Consider the following 19,375-nt stretch of genomic DNA (forward strand, 5'->3'; position numbering starts at 1 on the left):
ATTTATCACATTGTTATCCATCACCTAACAATCAAAAAGCAGAAATTTTCTATAAATAAAACAAAGACTTAAACTATTCTCATTAGTTCCTGACCAAATCTTGACCATCATTCCCAATTCAAAACATTGTTTGAACTTGAGCTAGATCATTTTCAACCATGGTTATGATACAACTATATGTTTGTCCACATACAGTATCTGCTCATCAACTACAGCTATCTATTCCCAACTCCATAATGTCGTTCAGCTCCATTCTTGCTTCAGCTTGTCTGCTGCTGTTTGTTGTTTGTTTGTCCTTGTGTTTGTTGCCACTGGATTTAACAATTCCAGTGTGCTTATTTCATCTACTACATAAAATAATCTCCATCAATAGTTTTTCTGCACATATTTGGATGCTCAACTAATCTTATACCTATTCTTCTCTGATTCTGGCTTCTTGAGCACTTATGATTTTACTCACTGTACCATTTCAGCTTCAGTGTGTTTCTGGCAACCTCACCCCAAGGCACCCCACCTCTACTAATCGTAGATGCTTCTTCTAGCATCCTTGAACAGATCGTCCAAGACCAGTCCTGCTAGGGATTTGTATGGCCAAGTATCAATTTATGTTTAACTATACATTGTTTCAATGCATTAAGAACATTTGATTACTTTGGAAGTGCTTTATAAAGTAAGCTGTATTTTTTAGAAGCATTGACAGTATCTCATTATACAATTTTTGTTTGAAAAAAAAAGTTGCAAGTTTGATGAGTCTTAATTCTATCTCTTAAGAAATGCATCATCTGATCACACATGTGCAAAGACCAAGAGTTTGCATCCATTGGCCATTTTCTTTACCAGCGGAACCACAGGAGCTCCAAAAATGACTCTTCACACCCATTGCAGCTATGGAATAGGCCTGACAGTGAATGGAAGGTCAGGAAAACATTTTATGCACCATTCATATGGAATATATATATATATTATTTAAACAATTAGTATCAGAAAGTTAAGAGTTACTCTAATAGGAAAAAAAACTAATGATTATTAAAATTTAAACCTAAATTATTAACTTTAAGGGGTTTTTTTGCAGCAAATAATGGCTTTCAAAATTTTTCATACAATAATATTTATTGTACCCCAAATAATATTCTACCACTCACTAAAACATCACTCACATCATGGCGAAAAAACCTTTTATAGGCATGCACAAAAAATCGACATGAGAAAATGCCTAACTGTAACTTTACAACATGTGTCATTATCAGGTTAAACCCCGAGTTCCAAAAAGTACAGTTAGGTTACTCATTGAATGAGAGAGACACTGATTCCTTACATTCCCATTCACTGAGTGGTAAATAGGGGAGTGAAGATTTGCTTTACTTAGCAATGTTCTACACCCCTTGGACAGTTCAAAATTAATCTAACATCATATTACCTTTGAACAACAATCAGGCATCCCAGGCCCTCCAAGTTGATCTCCGAGCCCTCGCATATGTAAACCAAAGCATGACATTTATTTGAGGAAAAAATGTTGAAATTAGGCAGCACTGATCATTGTAAATGATATGGCTGCTCTGCTTTGTTTTCCAACATTTGCTTCCACTGAACTCGTACAATAATTTCTGATATCTCTTGCTTAGAACCAAGAAGAGCAGGAATGCATGTCTTGTTTCTACAGCATTCTCGAGGGATGTTCCTGGCAACTTTAGAGCCACCTATTTTTTGAAATCACCCATCTCTGAGCTACCTGAGAACTTCTGTTTGCAAAGTACATACCCTAAATTATTTATAATGTATGACAACTGCAATTTATTGATAATGTAAATGGCTTTTATTGAAAGATTCAAGGAAGTGACTGTTCGTGGCTATTTAATTATGAAACCCACTACAGTAAAATCTGAGCCTATCCTTACCTGTCAGCCAACTATGCACATTTTGGCAAAGTTTGGGGGATAAGAAAGTGAAACATTTGTTAATTTAACATTAGTTTTGTTTTAATCTTTTTTGCTCACTCTTTTCGCCCTTTCCAATCCACGCAGTGACCACAAAATCCCTAATATTAAAATTGCTACTGCTCAAGAATTGAATCTGAAATCTTCCTGACCTTTATAGTTTAACTTCTGACCGACATCCACTATAAACCCACTGACTCCCATGGCTATCTGGACTACACTTCTTCCCACCCTGCTTCCTGTAAGGACTCCATCCACTACTCCCAATTCCTCTGTCTGCCCCGCATCTGCTCCACGGATGAGGCGTTCCACACCAGGACATCTGAAATGTCATTATTCAGGGAACTGGGGTTCCCCTCCTCCACCATAGATGAGGCTCGCACCAGGGTCTCTTCCATACCCCGCAACACTGCTCTCTCTCCCCATTCCCCCACTCGCAACAAGGGCAGAGTCCCCCTAGTCCTCACCTTTCACCCCACCAGCCGTCACATACAAAAAGTAATCCATTCGTCAGTTTCGCCACCTCCAACGTGACCCCACCACTCGCCACATCTTCCCATCTCCCCCCATATCTGCCTTCCGCAAAGACCGCTCCCTCCATAACTCCCTTGTCAATTCTTCCCTTCCCTCTCGTACCACCCCCCTCCCTGAGCACTTTCCCTTGCAACCGCAAGAGATGCAACACATGTCCCTTTACCTCCCCCCTCGACTCCGTTCAAGGACCCAAGCAGTCGTTCCAGGTGCGACAGAGGTTTACCTGCATCTCCTCCAACCTCATCTATTGCATCCGCTGCTCTAGATGTCAGCAGATCTATATCGGTGAGACCAATCGGAGGTTGGGCGATCGTTTCGCCAAACACCTCCGCTCAGTCCGCAATAACCAAGCTGACCTCCTGGTGGCTCAGCACTTCAACTCCACCTCCCACACCGTCTCCGACCTCTCTGTCCTGGGTCTCCTCCATGGCCACAGCGAGCAGCACCGGAAATTGGAGGAACAGCACCTCATATTCCGCTTGGGGAGTCTGCATCCTGGGGGCATGAACATCGAATTCTCCCAATTTTGTTAGTCCTTGCTATCTCCTCCCCTTCCTCAGTCCCCCTGCTGTCTCCTCCCATCCTCCAGCCTTCGGGCTCCTCCTCCTTTTTCCTTTCTTGTCCCCGCCCCCCCCCACCCCCGATCAGTCTGAAGAAGGGTTTCGGCCCGAAACGTTGCCTATTTCCTTCGCTCCATAGATGCTGCTGCACCCGCTGAGTTTCTCCAGCTTTTTTGTGTACCTTTTATAGTTTAACACTGCCTTTTGGGTACCACACTTCATATATTTTATTTGAAATGAATTTGATGTTGCCTAAACAAAAGGAAATGAATAGCATCATAAGCTGGTGTCCAAAATATTGTTAGTTTCAATCAAATGCACAGTAGGTTAATTATAATAATACCCTCAACCAGGTACTGGTTGGATCTCACTCCTTCAGATGTGATGTGGAACACTTCAGATACTGGCTGGGCTAAGTCTGCATGGAGCAGCATCTTTTCACCATGGATTCAAGGTGCTTGTGTTTTTATCCAAAACATCCGTCGGTTTGATCCCCAACATATATTGGAAGTAAGTAGCTACTATTTTTGTTTTTGATAATCCTACCCAGTTCCTCTGACTTTGGGAAAAGTTTGTGATAGAATACTTATATGTTAAAGTAATCCTCACTAGAGTTGTGGATCATTGTAAGAGTTTATCTGTTTGTCAATCCACAACTGTCAGTTTTCCATTCACTTCCAAAGGATGTGTTCTTTGGTGCACTCTGTATGCAGTGTACATGTTTGGCTGCATTCGTTTTTTTTGGTCAAAGTTACGATATTGTAATAAATTTCAGCCACGCATTACTTCTCATCCCAAAAACACCACATCACCTTTGCTGCTTTAAGTATTATTCTTGTTTTAAACATCATCCATTTTCCACTGTAAAGGATCATAATGCTCCATAAGCTGTAGTTTGTCCAAAGCGGAATAAATGAGAAAGATTCAATATTTATTTATTTATTGTTCTCATCTGTGGACATTTTCTCACTATTTTAGAAATTTCCTGTTTTCACTTTTATCCATTCTGTTGTGCTTATCACTCCTGATAATTGTGCAGCTATTTTTCCATAAACTTCAATGAGGCAGGAGCCTTTATTGGAGTCCCATGATGTTCATTTAATCCTCATTTGATGCAAACATCATTGAGTAGATTAAAAAATAGTTCCCTTTCTATGCATAATTTACACATAAAAGTGATGTAACCCGGGTAGATCACGCTAACAATGATGTTCAGGTTAGATTGGACCTTTAGGGAAATGAACCAGACCACTTCCCTACTCAATACATTTTACATGCCCACATTTAAACTAATGCCATCACTATTTGTGTCAATGCACATTCCTGCCCTTACTGTCATAAATTGGAACCCACAGATGCAACCTACAACCTCCATTGAACAGTCAAAATAAATGAGGAGCACTTTATGCAGAAATTCTTATGAGAAGTGAATTAAATGAGCTCCAGTCTCATCAATGTAATGTTCAAAGCATCCGCTCGACTCATATTGTGGTAGTTATCACCTCCCTGTCATAGTTTGTCAAATTAAATGGTAGGAAGGCCTCTTTTAAGTCTCTATACATGGGCATCTCTATACAAAGCAAAGATATGGTAAAGTGATAGCTTTTGCAACTGTCAAAATTATGCATTGTATTTATTTCACTGTGAAGACCGTCAATTTGTAGTACTTAGTGAACAGAGATATCCTATTGGGGAAGGTACTCCCACAAACTATGGAGAAATCAATTTCAACAGATTTATAATAACCCAATACCAATGATGAAGGAACAGCCATTTACTTTGCAAGTCAAGATGCTACGCAACTTGGAAGGAACCTACAAGTACTGGTGTTCCCCTGCACCTGTTTCTATTTTCCTTCTTGGTGCCAGAAGTAACAAGTTTGGGAGATGTTATTAGAGTATTCTACACCAGTAGCTGTATTATATTCTGCAAATATTTTATACTGCCGGCAAGGTGCCTGTGGTGGAGAATATGTTTAGAATGATGGGTGTAATGCCCTGCATAATAACACTATAACATTGTCAATAATGCAACCGTAGAAGATGCAACACCTGTCGCTATACCTCCTCCCTCGACTCTGTCCAGGGACCCCGACAGACCTTTCAGGTTAGGTAGAGGTTCACTTGCACCTCCTCCAACCTCATCTACTGTATTCGTTGTTCAAGATATGGACTCTTATACATCGGCGAGACCAAACGCAGACTGGGCGATCGTTTCACGGAACACCTATGCTCAGCCCGCCTAAATCTACCTGATCGCCCGGTTGCTGGACACTTTAATTCTCCTTCCCATTCCTATCCAGAGCTTTCTGTCCCAGGTCTCCTCCATTGTCGGAGTGAGGCTAAATGCAATTTGGAGGAACAGCATCTCATATTTCGCTTGGGCAGCTTACAGCCCAATGATATGAATATTGATTTATCTCACTTCAGGTAGCCCCGGCATTCCTTTTCTCTCTATCCCTCCCCAACCCAAGTCGCACGAGTTTCTCATTTTCATCCTACAAACAGCTAACAATGGCCTGTTTCCTTTATCAGCTTTAAGAGCCCTATCTAGCTTTCTCTTGAAAGTATCCAGAGAACTGGCCTCCACCGTCCTCTGAGGCAGAGAATTCCACAGACTCACAACTCTGTGAGAATAAGTGTTTCCTCTTCTCCGTTCTAAATGGCTTACCCCTTATTTCTACTTACACAAGGAGCAAGGGAAGACTGATGGATTATACAATATTTATTTCAATGACATATGCCTGACCGTTAAGACAGATGAACTCAGGGCATGGATATGTAATGGGACTGGGACATAATTTGGCTGAAGGAGGAACAGGTCTGGCTACTCATATTTCTGGGGTACAAATGCTTCAGAAGATATAGAGTGGCGGTAAGAGGAGGGTGCTCCATTTTTTGATTAGGGAAGACATCATGGTGATACTTAAAGGATTATTCCTTGGGGATCTTCTAGTGAGGCTATATTGAGAAATAAGAATGGGGTGGTCACTTTGATGGGATTGTACTATAATCCCCTCAGAGGAGTTAGAGGTACATATATGTAAGGAGATCATGGGAGGTTGCAAGAACGAAAGGGTGAATTGTAGAGGCTTTTAACTTTCCAAATGTTGACTGGCACGGCCATAGTTCTAAGGGCTTTGATGGGATTGAAATTGTGCTCAGGAATATTTTCTCAATCAACATGAAGATTGGCCTATTGGAGAAGGGACAAATTTCGACCTCTTCTTGAAAATTAAGACCGGGCAGATGACTGAACTATTAGTAGGGGAGTAATTTGGGACCAGTGACCATAATTCTATTAGTTATGGAAAATTATAGGACTGATCCACATGTTAAAGTCCTAAAGTGGAGTAGGCCGATTTTGATGGTATTAGACAGGAACATTCAAAAGTTACAGGTAAAGGGATGTCTGGCAAATGGGATGCTTTTAAAAGTAACATAGTAAGAGCTCGGGACTAACATGTAACAGAAGACTGAAGGGGAAGGCTGGACAGAGTAGGATATCGAATGACAAGGGATATAGTGGCACTGATCAAGGAAAAGGCATATGCCAGATATAGGCAGATGGGATCAAGTGAATCCCTTCAGGAGTATAGAGGGTGGAGGAGTACACTTAAGAGGGAAATCAGGAAGGAAAAAAGTGATCATGAGATAGCTAGGGTAAAGGATTTTCCAAGGAGGTTCTACAAGTATATTAAGGGCAAAAGAGTAACTAGGGAGTGAATTGGGCTGCAAAAGATCAGCAAGATTGTCGCTTTATGAGACATTAAACTCAACCATGGTTCAAATTCTATTTTCAAAATTAATTTACTGTCTCTTACAACTGAGATTGAACACAGCTGAATGAGACACATCCTCACTCCAACCAGCTTCACTATATCAAGTAAATATATGCTGTCCTTGTATGATGGCAAAGGCATGGAATTCAGGAACAACGTTTGATTTAGTTTAGAGATACCGTGCGGAAACAGGCCCTTTCGGCCCACCGGGTCCGCGCCGACCAGCGATCCCCTCACATTAACACTCTCCTATACCCACTAGGGGCAGTTTTTTTTTTACATTCACCAAGTAACCTACAAACCTGTACGTCTTTGGAATGTGGGAGGAAACCGAAGATCTTGGAGAAAACCCACGCAGATCACGGGGAGAACGTACAAATTCCGTACAGAGTTCTTTCCAAATTATGTCTGGTATAATGTTGTGAGACTGAAGTAAATTTCATTTGGTATTTCCAAAAATGTAAACAATCTGTTTTTAAAATGTTCACGGGCAGGGATAATGTTACTAGTTATTCGTAATTTCCCCAAAAGTCTTGCCTGAGGCAAACTGTTCCTGGTAGACCGATGTACGGCAAGTGGTTTATTTTTGCTATTGGTTGTGGATGATAATGTTTTGTCTTAATTCTAAATTTCCTAGATTTTATCCAAGTATCCAATAACGACCTTCTGTTCGCCACCTACGGCATATCGTATGCTTGTACAGAGTGATGTCAGCAAGTACCGCAGTTTATTCCAATTTTCTTGCATATTTTCTCTCCTAACATTGGTCCTTTTTTTAACCAATTACTACATTGTTACAAATAGTTTTATTTTCTTTAAAATAAAAATTGACAAATGAGAATTACTGATGTAGTACGATACAGAAATATACGATTTGACTAGATTCCAGTCCGAAGAAAGGTCCCGACCTGAAACGTCAACCATCTTTTTCTCCAGAGATGCTGCCTAATCCATTATCTTTAACACATAAATAAAGTTTTTCACTGCATTCTATATACACGTGAAAATAATTCAGCTATACCTATACCATTTTGCACACAAGTAAATGATTAACCTAAAGTAATGTTGTAAGAAACATTTCTAGCACATTCTTCGAAAAGCAAATTAAAAAACAGCAGATGCTGAAATCAGAAATAGAATTTGTGGGCGACACATTAGCAAAGTGGTAGAGTTGCTATCTTACAGTGTCGGAGACCCAGGTTCGATCCTGACTACGGGTGGTGACTGTACAGGGTTTGCACGTTCTCCCTGTGACTGCGTGGATTTTCTCCGGGTATCCATTTTCCGCCCATTTTCTAAAGGGGCGCAGGTTTGTAGGTTAATTGGCCTGTATAAATTGTCCCTATTGTGAAGGATAGAAGTAGGGGTAATCACTGGTTGACACAGGCTCGGTGTGCTGAAGGGCCTGTTCCACAGTGTGTCTCTAAGATTAAAACTAAATGGAAAATGCTAGAAATTCTGGAGGAGGAGGAGGAGAGAGAAATTTACAAAAAAACATGCTGGAACTATGAGATACATAATCTTCATCCTGAAACATTAGTTTTGTTTCTTTCTGTGTAAATGCTACCTGATATGCTGCATATTTTGAGTATTTTTTGTTTTTATTTCTAGTACATTTTATGCCTACCCCATAGAAAATGATTTAGTAGAAGATATGGGAAAGTATCTGTAAATTAGTAAAGTGCATCTAAAATAAAGCAAAAGCACTAATTTGGCCTCTTTCTATATTATGAATAGGTATTCCAGGTACCAGAATTTTATCCACTGAACTTAGATGCTCACATTTTTATAAAACCTTTAATTGGTATTTCCAAATATCCAAATATAAATAAAATCTAGCAACATAGGGCCGTAAATGTTCATAATATAACAAAAAAAAATGTTAATGCGTAGGAAAGAACTGCAGTTGCTGGTTTAAATCGAAATTAGACACAAAATGCTGGAGTAACTCAGCGGGTCAGGCAGCATCTCTGGAGAGAAGGAATGGGTGACGTTTTGGGTCGAGAAGAACGGTCTCGACCCAAAACATCACCCATTTATTTCCAGAGATGTTGCCTGACCCGCTGAGTTACTCCAGCATTTTGTGCCTAAAAAAAAATTCAAATGTATTTGCATTGCATGATGCATTCAACATTCAATCTACCAGCCAATGAAGCTGATGTTAAAATCTCAGCATCACGTGGCCTGACTTTTTAAAATTTAATCAACATTGAAAGAACTTTGGTATGGTTTGGTTGTTGGTGAGTGCACTAATCCTGAAGTAATGGAGAAATAAAATGAACCGAGGAATCAGAGTGGAGACCAATCTCACCTATTCAGTCTGAACCTGCCTAGACGAATCAAGACATATCATGTAGCATCATCCAGAACCCTTCTTAACATTTATTAAAATCAGGAAAACATCATAATATTATTGATAATGTAATGTGTAATATTAATACAAAATTTGTGATACAAAATACCATGCATTGATAGGGCATTCATGCTTTAACAATCTTACACAGTTTTAATTCCACTGAAATTATAATTTCAGTTCACAAGTATTTTTCTTTAACTCTCACCCTGAACTCAATAGGTCCCATTTAAACAGGCGATCTTCTATCTACACTTTCTTGCAAACTGCAGGATTTTCCCCAACAGACATCTTTTTCCATATTATCTTTGTGATAACTGATGTTATGCCTCCATCATGATAGTACCACTTGTTTAAAAACATCCAGTTTAAGTCCATTCAAGTTGATTCAAGCAGTTCTTATTGGCCATTTTCACAGATAAGTTGTTTTGAGGAAAAAAATTGTTTTTCAGCAACTTGAAAAGTTCTTATTTTAATAAAACTTCATATGTTGAACTTTTATGGATAGTCGCGCCCATGCAAGCAGATGAGTAATTTGAATCCCGAGGTTAGTTTTGTTTGTGTCACCGTACGAATGGCTCCTTTTGCAGCTTCTTCAACTCTGTCAGTTTTTAACATTTGTCAGAAATCCTGTGCATCCTTATTACAGGCAGGGATAAAAACTCTGATCAATTTTTTATCTATGTTTGATAGACAGGCAATAAATGCATTGTTTAGAGGATTATAGCTACCACAATGTTCATAATTTACCAAAAATAAAAAATCATGGATTTATTCTATTTACCTTGCATGGTATATTCAAAACTAATTTAAAGAGGCAATGAGACTGTTAAAAATTCTGCACCACTTGACCCGATGATCTTTTTTAAATTTAGGTACAGATTCCCAAATCTCCAGCACTGTGTGAGTGCTGGTGAACCCATTAACCCAGAGGTGATGGAGAAGTGGAAAGAGCAGACTGGCTTAGACATCTATGAAGGATATGGTCAGACAGAAACTGTACGTGTTTAACTTGAACAATATGGGGTTTTTTAAAGAAGGGGCGAGTTCTATAATCTAGGAAGGCAATAATTTTGTCATAGTAAACAGTGTGTGACGTGATAATTCTGAAGGGCTAATATATTTTACAGCTTCTTAACCATAGCTTTCCATCCTCCCCACTTGCAGCTTCGCCAATGTTTCTTTAAACAGATCTGAGGTTGATGATTGCATTTTCATTAAGGTTGAAATTATCGGTTCATATATCCTACTGTTTTCCCCATTCTCTGACAAACCAAAAATATCCAGATTCCCTTCAATTTCAAATCCATTAATATCTCACTCTTCACCCTTCAATAAAAACCTTTATCTTGTCTGTTATTGTGGTGCATTGTTGTTATCAAAACCCTGTCTATCTTTAACACAATTTCACAATGGATTTTCTCCATTTAAATTTACAAACCTGCCACAGCACTGACATGCTCCAAGTGAAATCTACAAACAAAATGTTGATACTATGGCCATAACACATAATCCTCCCTTGTCTATTTAAACTTCTCAAAAGGCTTCAACGTGGTTAACTCCACAATCCTTCCTCATCTCAAGCTAAAAGCTAAATAAATTAATATTGAAATACATTGGAAGTGACAGTTTGACATCAATAATGGATAGTTCTATTCTGTAGAACCAAGCAGTATATCCCCAAATATAATATTTCTATACAAATCCTGGAGTCTGATTAATGGCACCTCAGCTATTGGTATTTGAAACAATGTAAGCAAATGTATTTTGAGATCAGTGAAAAACCTCCCACTGATAGTTATTGTCACATTTATTTATTCTTATTCATATGTTGGATTCTTAACTGATATTATTTTTATTAATTGTAGGTCTTGATCTGCGGTACTTTCAAAGGAATGAAATTGAAACCTGGTTCAATGGGGAAGCCATCACCGGCATTTAATGTACAGGTAAACAGTGTTTTAAATGTTCCTTCAATCATCACTATAGATTTAAATTCTAAGCTGCAGTGACATTTTTTCATCAAAGTTTAAATGGCATTGAAACAAGATTTTACTGTAGCATGCAAAGTTTAGATATGTTTTATTCATTATTCCTTGCAGAGTATCAGCATGGATAGGGTGGACTTCTGGATCTGGTTATGTGTTGTATTACTCTATGACTTTATTATGTCAGCTTCTTGGAGGAAACTAAAAAGGACATGGATTCACTTCAGCAAGGGGGTGGGAGATTGCAACCTTCACGTGGTCCGCCCTGTTTCGACAAATGCAATCAACCCGGTGTGCACAGTCAAATAAAACAAGTTGTCCTCCAACTTTAGGCTGTGCACGCCATACGCAAGAAGAAGAAGACTTCAGCAAGAAAATAAAAACCATGTCACAATCTGGAAGTGCATTTTGCAATTGCATCGATATGTTAGACTCGACCCATTATAATGTCCAAAGTACCTCTTGCTTCACACATTCTCCCTTTGACTGCCTGGGTCTTCTCCGGGTGCTCCAGTTCCTCTCACATTCCAAAGACGTATAGATTTGTAGGTTAATTGGCTTCTGTTAAATGTCCCCATTGTGCAGGATAGTGTTCTAGTGTAGCAGGATAGATTGTTGGTTGACGTGGGCCAAAGGGCCTCTTTCCACCCTGTATACCTAAAACTAAAACCTGCCTTGACAGGTGAATAGAGTGTACTAGGGGAGGAGAGGATACACCATGTTCCAATGTATTCCAATTTGAACTTACCTCAGTGTGATATGAAGACGATAGTCCACCCCAAACGAATGGGGATCCATTATTCATTATCAGAGCAAAGTACCTTGTTGCCTTTGCAATGCTAATTTAATATGAAATGAGAGAAATCTCATATGTTGCCATATAGAAGCAGAGTTCATTAAAAAAGCCAAGGTAAATTATATTTTTGAAATTTCTGTCCATATTCACTGGACAATAATAGTTAGATCATATCAAAACACAGCAATGCTTTACAGTAATTTGTTCTATTGAAAGATAAAACAAATTATATTTTATTGACTAGAGTCCCCCTAGTCCTGACCTTCTACCTCATCAGCCATCGCATACAACACATAATCCTCCGAAATTTCAGCCACCTCCAATGGGATCCCACCACTAGGCACATTTTTCCCATCTCCACCCCTTTCCGCCTTCTGCAGAGACCGTTCCGTCCGCAACTCCCTGGTCGACTCATCTCTTCCCACCCAAACCACCAGGTACCTTCCCCTGCAACCTCAGAAAATGCCTGTCGCTATACCTCCTCCCTTGACTCTGTTCAGGGACCGTGACAGTCCTTTCAGGTTAGGCAGAGGTTCACTTGCATCTCCTCCAACCTCATCTACTGTATCCATTGTTCAAGATGTGGAATCTTATACATCGGCGAGACCAAACGCAGACTGGGCTATTGTTTTGCGGAACACCTTTCCTCAGCCCGCGTGAACCAACCTGATCTCCCAGTTACTGGACACTTTAATTCTCCTTCCCATTCCTACACAGACCTTTCTGTCCTCTGTCTCCTCCATTGTCAGAGTGAGGCTAAACGCAAATTGGAGGAACAGCATCTCATATTTCGCTTGGGCAGCTTGCAGCCCAGTGGTATGAATATCAATTTATCTCACGTCAGATAGACCCGGCATTCCCCATCTTTCTATCCCTCCCCACCCAAGTCGCACTAGCTTCTCATTTTCACCTTACAAACAGCTTACAATGGCCTGTTTCCTTTATCATCATTACTTTTTAGCACATCTTTCATTCATTGTTCTTTATCTCCCCACATCACCGTTACTTTAAGGGTAATATCTCTCATTACCCTTATCCCTAACCAGTCTGAAGAAGGGCCTCGACCCGAAACGTCACCCATTCCTTCTCTCCAGAGATGCTGATTGTCCCTCTGAGTTACTCCAGCTTGTTGTGTCTATCTCCGGTTTAAACCAGCATCTGCAGTTCCCACTTACATATTTAGTTGTGACTTCTGCTCGTGGCTATTTCTGTTCCAACCACCTTTTTTTTAGAATTTTTATTATTGTTGTTTCAGGTTATAGATGAGAACTGCAATGTGCTTCCTCCTGGAGTGGAGGGTGAAATTGCCATTTCCGTGAAGCCGACCAGACCCCTGAACATTTTCTCTGAATACATTGTACGGTAATCCTTATCCAAGTATTAGTTTAAATATTTCCAAATCGTCCCAATATTGTTATTTACTCTACCATGCCCTTTATTGCTTGATGAATGCAAAATGTTTATATTTAGTGAAGATGCCAAAATAATGGGAAATTATGCAGTGGAACTATGGTGACATTTACTCGACGTACTGAACTTGAAATCCTTGATTACAGGAATGTAGCCCATTCCAGTTTCCATTTTGAAATGACAGATTGAAGGCTATCAACAGACCAACCTATCTTTCTTGACATAGCAATATATAATGTTGTCCATTGTGCCACAGATCAGATAAAAACAAAGATGTGTGTATTTAGCATTTGCCCATGTGACCTCAGGAGAACTTATGCTAACATAGAGTTATCAACCTATAAAAGTGCCACCATAAAGTCAGAGAGCTATCCTTCAACCCAACCCGTTGATGACAATCAAATAACCTAACCAAACTAGTTCCACTTGTCTGTGCTTACCCCACCAAACCTTTCCTATGCATGCGGCTGTCTCTACCATTTCCTCCGGCAGCTCAATCCACCTAAGCACCACCCTCTGCGTGAAAAGGTTGTCCTTCACGTCACTTTTAAATCTTTCCTCTCTCACCTTAAGCATATGCCCTCTTAGTTTTTAATTTTCTCTACCCTGAGGAAAAGACCGTGACTATTCACCTTACCTATGTCCCTCATGATTTTATATGCCACTGTAAAGTCAACCCTCAGCCTCCTGTACTACAGCGAAAAATTACCCAGTATACCCAGCCTCTCCTTATAAATCCTCAAATCTTTTTTGTACCCTTTCTAGTTAAATACATCTTTCCTGTCGCAGGGCGACCAGAATTATACATAGTACTCCAAATGTGACATGTTACAGTTGTAACATGATGTCCCAACTCCTGTACTCAATTCCCTGACCGATTCAGGAAAGCGTGCCAAATGCCTTTCGTATGTGCCTTAATGTGTTTTAAGACCTTCAGCGCCTCCTCTTCTGTAATGTAGTCTCGCTTCAAGACATCACAATTAACTCCCCAATATTTGACCAAAATTGACTCATGAAAGATATATCTTATTCATATAAGTCCGAGTATCTTCAAATCCTACCCCTTGAATAACATCACCACAGGAGGATAAGCCTATTTTTTTACATTCTGTTTGAATGAGAATATCATAAACGATGTTAAAAAGAACATTGCAGTAAATGATAGTTTTGATATAATACCATTGTATATTAATTTTTGTTTAAACTCAAACTTAAATAGTTTTAGTATTTTTAATTTGTTTTCTAGTATCTACTCAGCACTGTCTTATGCATGCATTTTCCCCTTAAAGGGCCTGTCCCATTTAGGCTATTTTTAGGTGACTAGGCTGTCGCCGGGGTGTCGCCTGAATGGTCGCCCAGAGTCGTAGCGTTTTTCTGGTCTCTGCTGGATTTTCAACATGTTGAAAAATTTTCGAATACATTCGGCGACGGTGGGTTTGATGCCAATGAGCGTAGCTTGACTTCTCCTGACTTTGGTGCTGTCGTAGTTGTCACCAGGTTAACGGAGGTTATCGCCGGTTTTTTGGCGACCTGCTACGACTATGACAGTCACCGGCAGTCGCTTAAAAATAGCCTAAGTGGGACTGGCCCTTAAGTTATAATTACCCACTATTTTTTTAATAATAAAATGAAAGGGACTTTTTCCAAAAACAGCCAAAATATTATTTTAATTAATTATTGTATTGCTTTTGAATCTTTGAACTACTTTATTTATATGTTGCTAGGATGAGCCAAAACAAACTGCAGCAACCCTTCGAGGAGACTATTATTTGACTGGAGACCGAGGTCAAGTGGATGAGGATGGATACCTTTGGTTTATGGGAAGAGCAGATGACATAATGTTATCATCTGGGTACAGTTATTTAATTATCTAATCTAATTTACTCGGTTTCACCGTTCAAGATTTAGCAATTGTATTGTACTGTAATTCTTAGCTTTTTACTTTACAAAATATTCTAAAAAGTTCTTAAATGTTTAACTACAAGTTTCACACAAGATTAATCACTGACCAAAGATCTTAATTTCCACATCTGCACACGTCAACCATTTTATAATAGAAAATGTGATTAGCCATGTTTTGTTTAAGTTACTCAGTCAGATCAATGAAATAACTAGTCATATATTTGTGGAAAGGTAGTGAGGAAAAAAAACTGAAAATAGTTTACACTAAGTGGGTTGAGAATATGGGCAATTAAGTTATCATGCATTGGAGAAGCCAAACTGGAGCTAAAGCAAACTGAAACATGGATGTGATTTTCCCCATTATATTCCCATTCGCAAAATATGTAATAAAAACATGTACCATAAAATAAAATCGCTGGAAAGATAATCGGGTGATCATTGGTAGTCAATTTTATAACCAAATTTATAACCAAATTATAAATCAAATTTAGATCAGAAACACGTTGAAGGAATTTTCTTAATTCAATGTGTAATGTTAGAAATTTAATCACCAATAGAATTTATGCAGCTTTCAAGTTTCCTGGAAGAGACCATTACAGCAAAGCAACCAACTACAGGTTCAAGAGAAAATCACCTGTTTATCCTTTTAGTTGGAGAAAGTAAAATAGAATTCCTAGAGAAATCTTTATTCAAAATTAGATACTATATCAATGGTTAGAAAAAAAAACGAATGTGTAATAAATTGTGAAATATTATTTACCTTTAAACTTAAGGTACCGCATCGGACCATTTGAAGTAGAAAATGCTTTAATAGAACATCCAGCAGTGGTAGAGTCGGCTGTGGTTAGCAGTCCTGATCCCATTAGAGGAGAGGTATGTTTTAAAATCTACACACGATTGTTATAAACAATGTGCTGGAGGAACTCAACAGGTCAGATAGCTTCTGAGAAGGGAATGGACAGACAAAGTATGGGTCGGAACCCTTCTTTAGATGGATGTTGAAATTCGTGTGGAATGGACAGACGGTCTAAAACATTGTCCATTACCTCCACACATTCTGTTTGATCCATTGTGTTCTGTCAGCACTGGGTTTTTTTTGCTCAAGATTCCAGCATCTGCAGTCTCTGGTGCTTCTGCTCTTTCATCAACAACATAAATTTAGTAATGCTGAAATCCATTAACAAAGTGATAGCAAGACTATTATAAATGTATAATACAATCAAGTAGAGTTGACGTGGGTATATGTAAAGGAAATAGAAGATGACAAATTTTCTGGAATATTTTTTTCCAAGGATGTAATAAGGAGACAGGGAAACCAGTAGATGCAAGAAGGTTGGTTTCTGTAAGGTGGCACATATAAGTTTATTGTGTAAGATAAGTGTTCAGTGAAGGTAATGACCAGAGGATTAGCTTTGCAACAGAAACTAGAGAGTAAAGGGACAAACAAGTTATTTTCCAATTGCCAAGCTTCAACTGATCGATGTCACAGGGATCAAAGCTGAGGTCAGCTATTTACAATCCATATTATTCACTTAAATGAAGGAACAAAGTATATTGTAGCAACATTTGAAGACAATACAAATATGTGGGAAAGCAAGTTCTGAGTACAGCACTAGGAGACTGGAAAGGGATGTGGAAAGATTGGATCGACATAGATTTGCAAATAATGTGTGGAAATTGATGTTATAGAAAAACTGAATATTGTTTGAAAGGAGAAAAACTAATGCTGCAGAACAGGGATCTGCCTGTACATGTACGTTAGATTAGGAAAGGTTGCAGATCATTAGGAATTTACTGCAAACAAGATGGGGATGAAATGTAGGGAAGTTTTCCGGCAACAGTACAGCACAATGGTGTGACCACACCAGGAGTATTGTGTACTTGCATTGGTGGGTATGCTGCAGCAGGCAAGACTTTCATTGTCCCTGTAACCGCACTGTACATGCCCACATGACAATAAACTCAGCCTGAACACCACAGAGTATGACACTAATGAAGGTAGACAAAAATGCTGGAGTAACTCAGCGAGTGAGGCAGTATCCCGCTGAGTTTCTCCAGCATTTTTGCTGCCTCACCCGCTGACTTTCTCCAGCATTTTTGTCTACCTTCGATGTTGCCTCACCCGTTCAGTTTCTCCAGCATTTTTACCTACCTTCGAGCCCCATAGATGCTGCCTCACCCACTTTTTCTCCAGCATTTGTCTACCTTCAATGCTCCATAGTTGCTGCCTCACCCACTGTTTCTCCAGCATTTTTGTCTACCTTCGATTTTTCCTGCATCTGCACTTCTTTCTTAAACACAACACTAATGAATGTAGAGATGCTGAGAATGTCTGAAGAGTTTTTGCAGTTGTTTTGTATATATTTTGTATTCTGAATAGTTTATTTATAGAAATAAAAATATATATAAATTCAGCATGACAAGATTAATTGGGTCAATTACTAGAATGAAGCAGTTGTGTAAAAAAAGGTAAGGTCGAGCTGGTTGAGCCACTGATTATTTGAGTTTGGACAATGAGCAATGACATTATTGGGACATAAGTTTCCAAGGGGGCTTAACAAGGCAGATGCAGAGATGATATTTCCCATTATGAGAACCTTGAAGTTGAGGGCATGGTTTAAGATAAGTGATCGGGAGGAATTTCTTCTTTGGTTTACCATTTTTTAGCAGTCTGTAACCGAGTCTTCACTAAGGAAGACATAAATAATCTGCCGGAAATAGCAGGGGACTGGGGGTCAAATGAGATGGAGGAACTGAGTGAAATCCAGGTTAGCCGAGAAGTGATGTTAGGTAAATTGAATGGATTAAAGGCCGATAAATCCCCAGGGCCAAATAGGGTGCATCCCATGGGGAGTACTTAAGGAAGTAGATCCAGAAATAGTGGATGCATTAGTGATAATTTTTCAAAGCTCTTTAGATTCTGGAGTAGTTCCTGAGGATTGGAGGGTAGCTAATGTAACCCCACTTTTTAAAAAGGGATGGAGAGAGAAAATGGGGAATTACAGACCAGTTAGTCTAACATCGGTAGTGGGGAAACTGCTAGAGTTAGTTATTAAAGATGGGATAGTAGCACATTTGGAAAGTCGTGAAATCATTGGACAAAGTCAGCATGGATTTACGAACGGTAAATCATGTCTGACGAATCTTATAGAATTTTTCGAGGATGTAACTAGTAGAGTGGATGGGGGAGAACCAGTGGATGTATTATATCTGGACTTTCAGAAGGCTTTCAACAAGGTCCCACATAAGAGATTAGTATACAAACTTAAAGCACACGGTATTGGGGGTTCAGTATTGATGTGGATAGAGAACTGGCTGGCAAACAGGAAGCAAAGAGTAGGAGTAAACGGGTCCTTTTCAGAATGGCAGGCAGTGACTAGTGGGGTACCGCAAGGCTCAGTGCTAGGATCCCAGCTATTTACAATATATATTAATGATTTGGACGAGGGAATTGAATGCAACATCTCCAAGTTTGCGGATGACACTAAGCTGGGGGGCAGTGTTAGCTGTGAGGAGGATGCTAGGAGGCTGCAAGGTGACTTGGATAGGCTGGGTGAGTGGGCAAATGTATGGCAGATGCAGTATAATGTGGATAAATGTGAGGTTATCCACTTTGGTGGCAAAAACAGGAAAACAGGAAGATTGTTCCCGATGTTGGGGAATTCCAGGACAAGGGGGTCACAGCTTAAGGATAGAGGGGAAATCCTTTAAGACCGAGATGAGAAAAACATTTTTCACACAGAGAGTGGTGAATCTCTGGAACTCTCTGCCACAGAAGGTAGTTGAGGCCAGTTCATTGACTATATTTAAGAGGGAGTTAGATGTGGCCCTTGTGGCTAAAGGGATCACGGGGTATGAGAGAAGGCAGGTACGGGATACTGAGTTGGATGATCAGCCATGATCATATTGAATGGCGGTGCAGGCTCAAAGGGCCGAATGGCCTACTCCTGCACCTACTTTCTATGTATCTAAACTATAAAGGCAGAATTAAAGGCAGGAATGTAGCACCAAGGGCCAGATCTTATTGAACAGTGGATTACCAGTGAACTGATGATCATATGGCTTACCTATTTGCAATTTCTTAACAATAAAGCATTAAACATGTAATACAATTTTA

General features: G+C 39.5%; 1 protein-coding gene across 2 annotated transcripts in view; it reads left to right on the top strand.

Moving 5' to 3' along the window:
• acsm3 (acyl-CoA synthetase medium chain family member 3) overlaps positions 1-19,375 on the top strand; it is a 30,319-nt gene that overhangs the window by 9,491 nt on the left and 1,453 nt on the right. The window contains exons 4-11 of one of the 2 annotated variants that reach the window (XM_033040478.1): positions 772-915; positions 3,382-3,538; positions 7,447-7,526; positions 10,038-10,161; positions 11,031-11,111; positions 13,202-13,303; positions 15,081-15,208; positions 16,032-16,131. In XM_033040478.1, the coding sequence (XP_032896369.1) occupies positions 772-915; positions 3,382-3,538; positions 7,447-7,526; positions 10,038-10,161; positions 11,031-11,111; positions 13,202-13,303; positions 15,081-15,208; positions 16,032-16,131 (916 nt within the window). The remainder of the gene's footprint in view (positions 1-771; positions 916-3,381; positions 3,539-7,446; positions 7,527-10,037; positions 10,162-11,030; positions 11,112-13,201; positions 13,304-15,080; positions 15,209-16,031; positions 16,132-19,375) is intronic. The other variant, XM_033040479.1, reaches the window with a different exon arrangement.

Source organism: Amblyraja radiata, chromosome 22 (assembly GCF_010909765.2).
Source record: "Amblyraja radiata isolate CabotCenter1 chromosome 22, sAmbRad1.1.pri, whole genome shotgun sequence".
NCBI classification, from domain to species: domain Eukaryota; kingdom Metazoa; phylum Chordata; class Chondrichthyes; order Rajiformes; family Rajidae; genus Amblyraja; species Amblyraja radiata.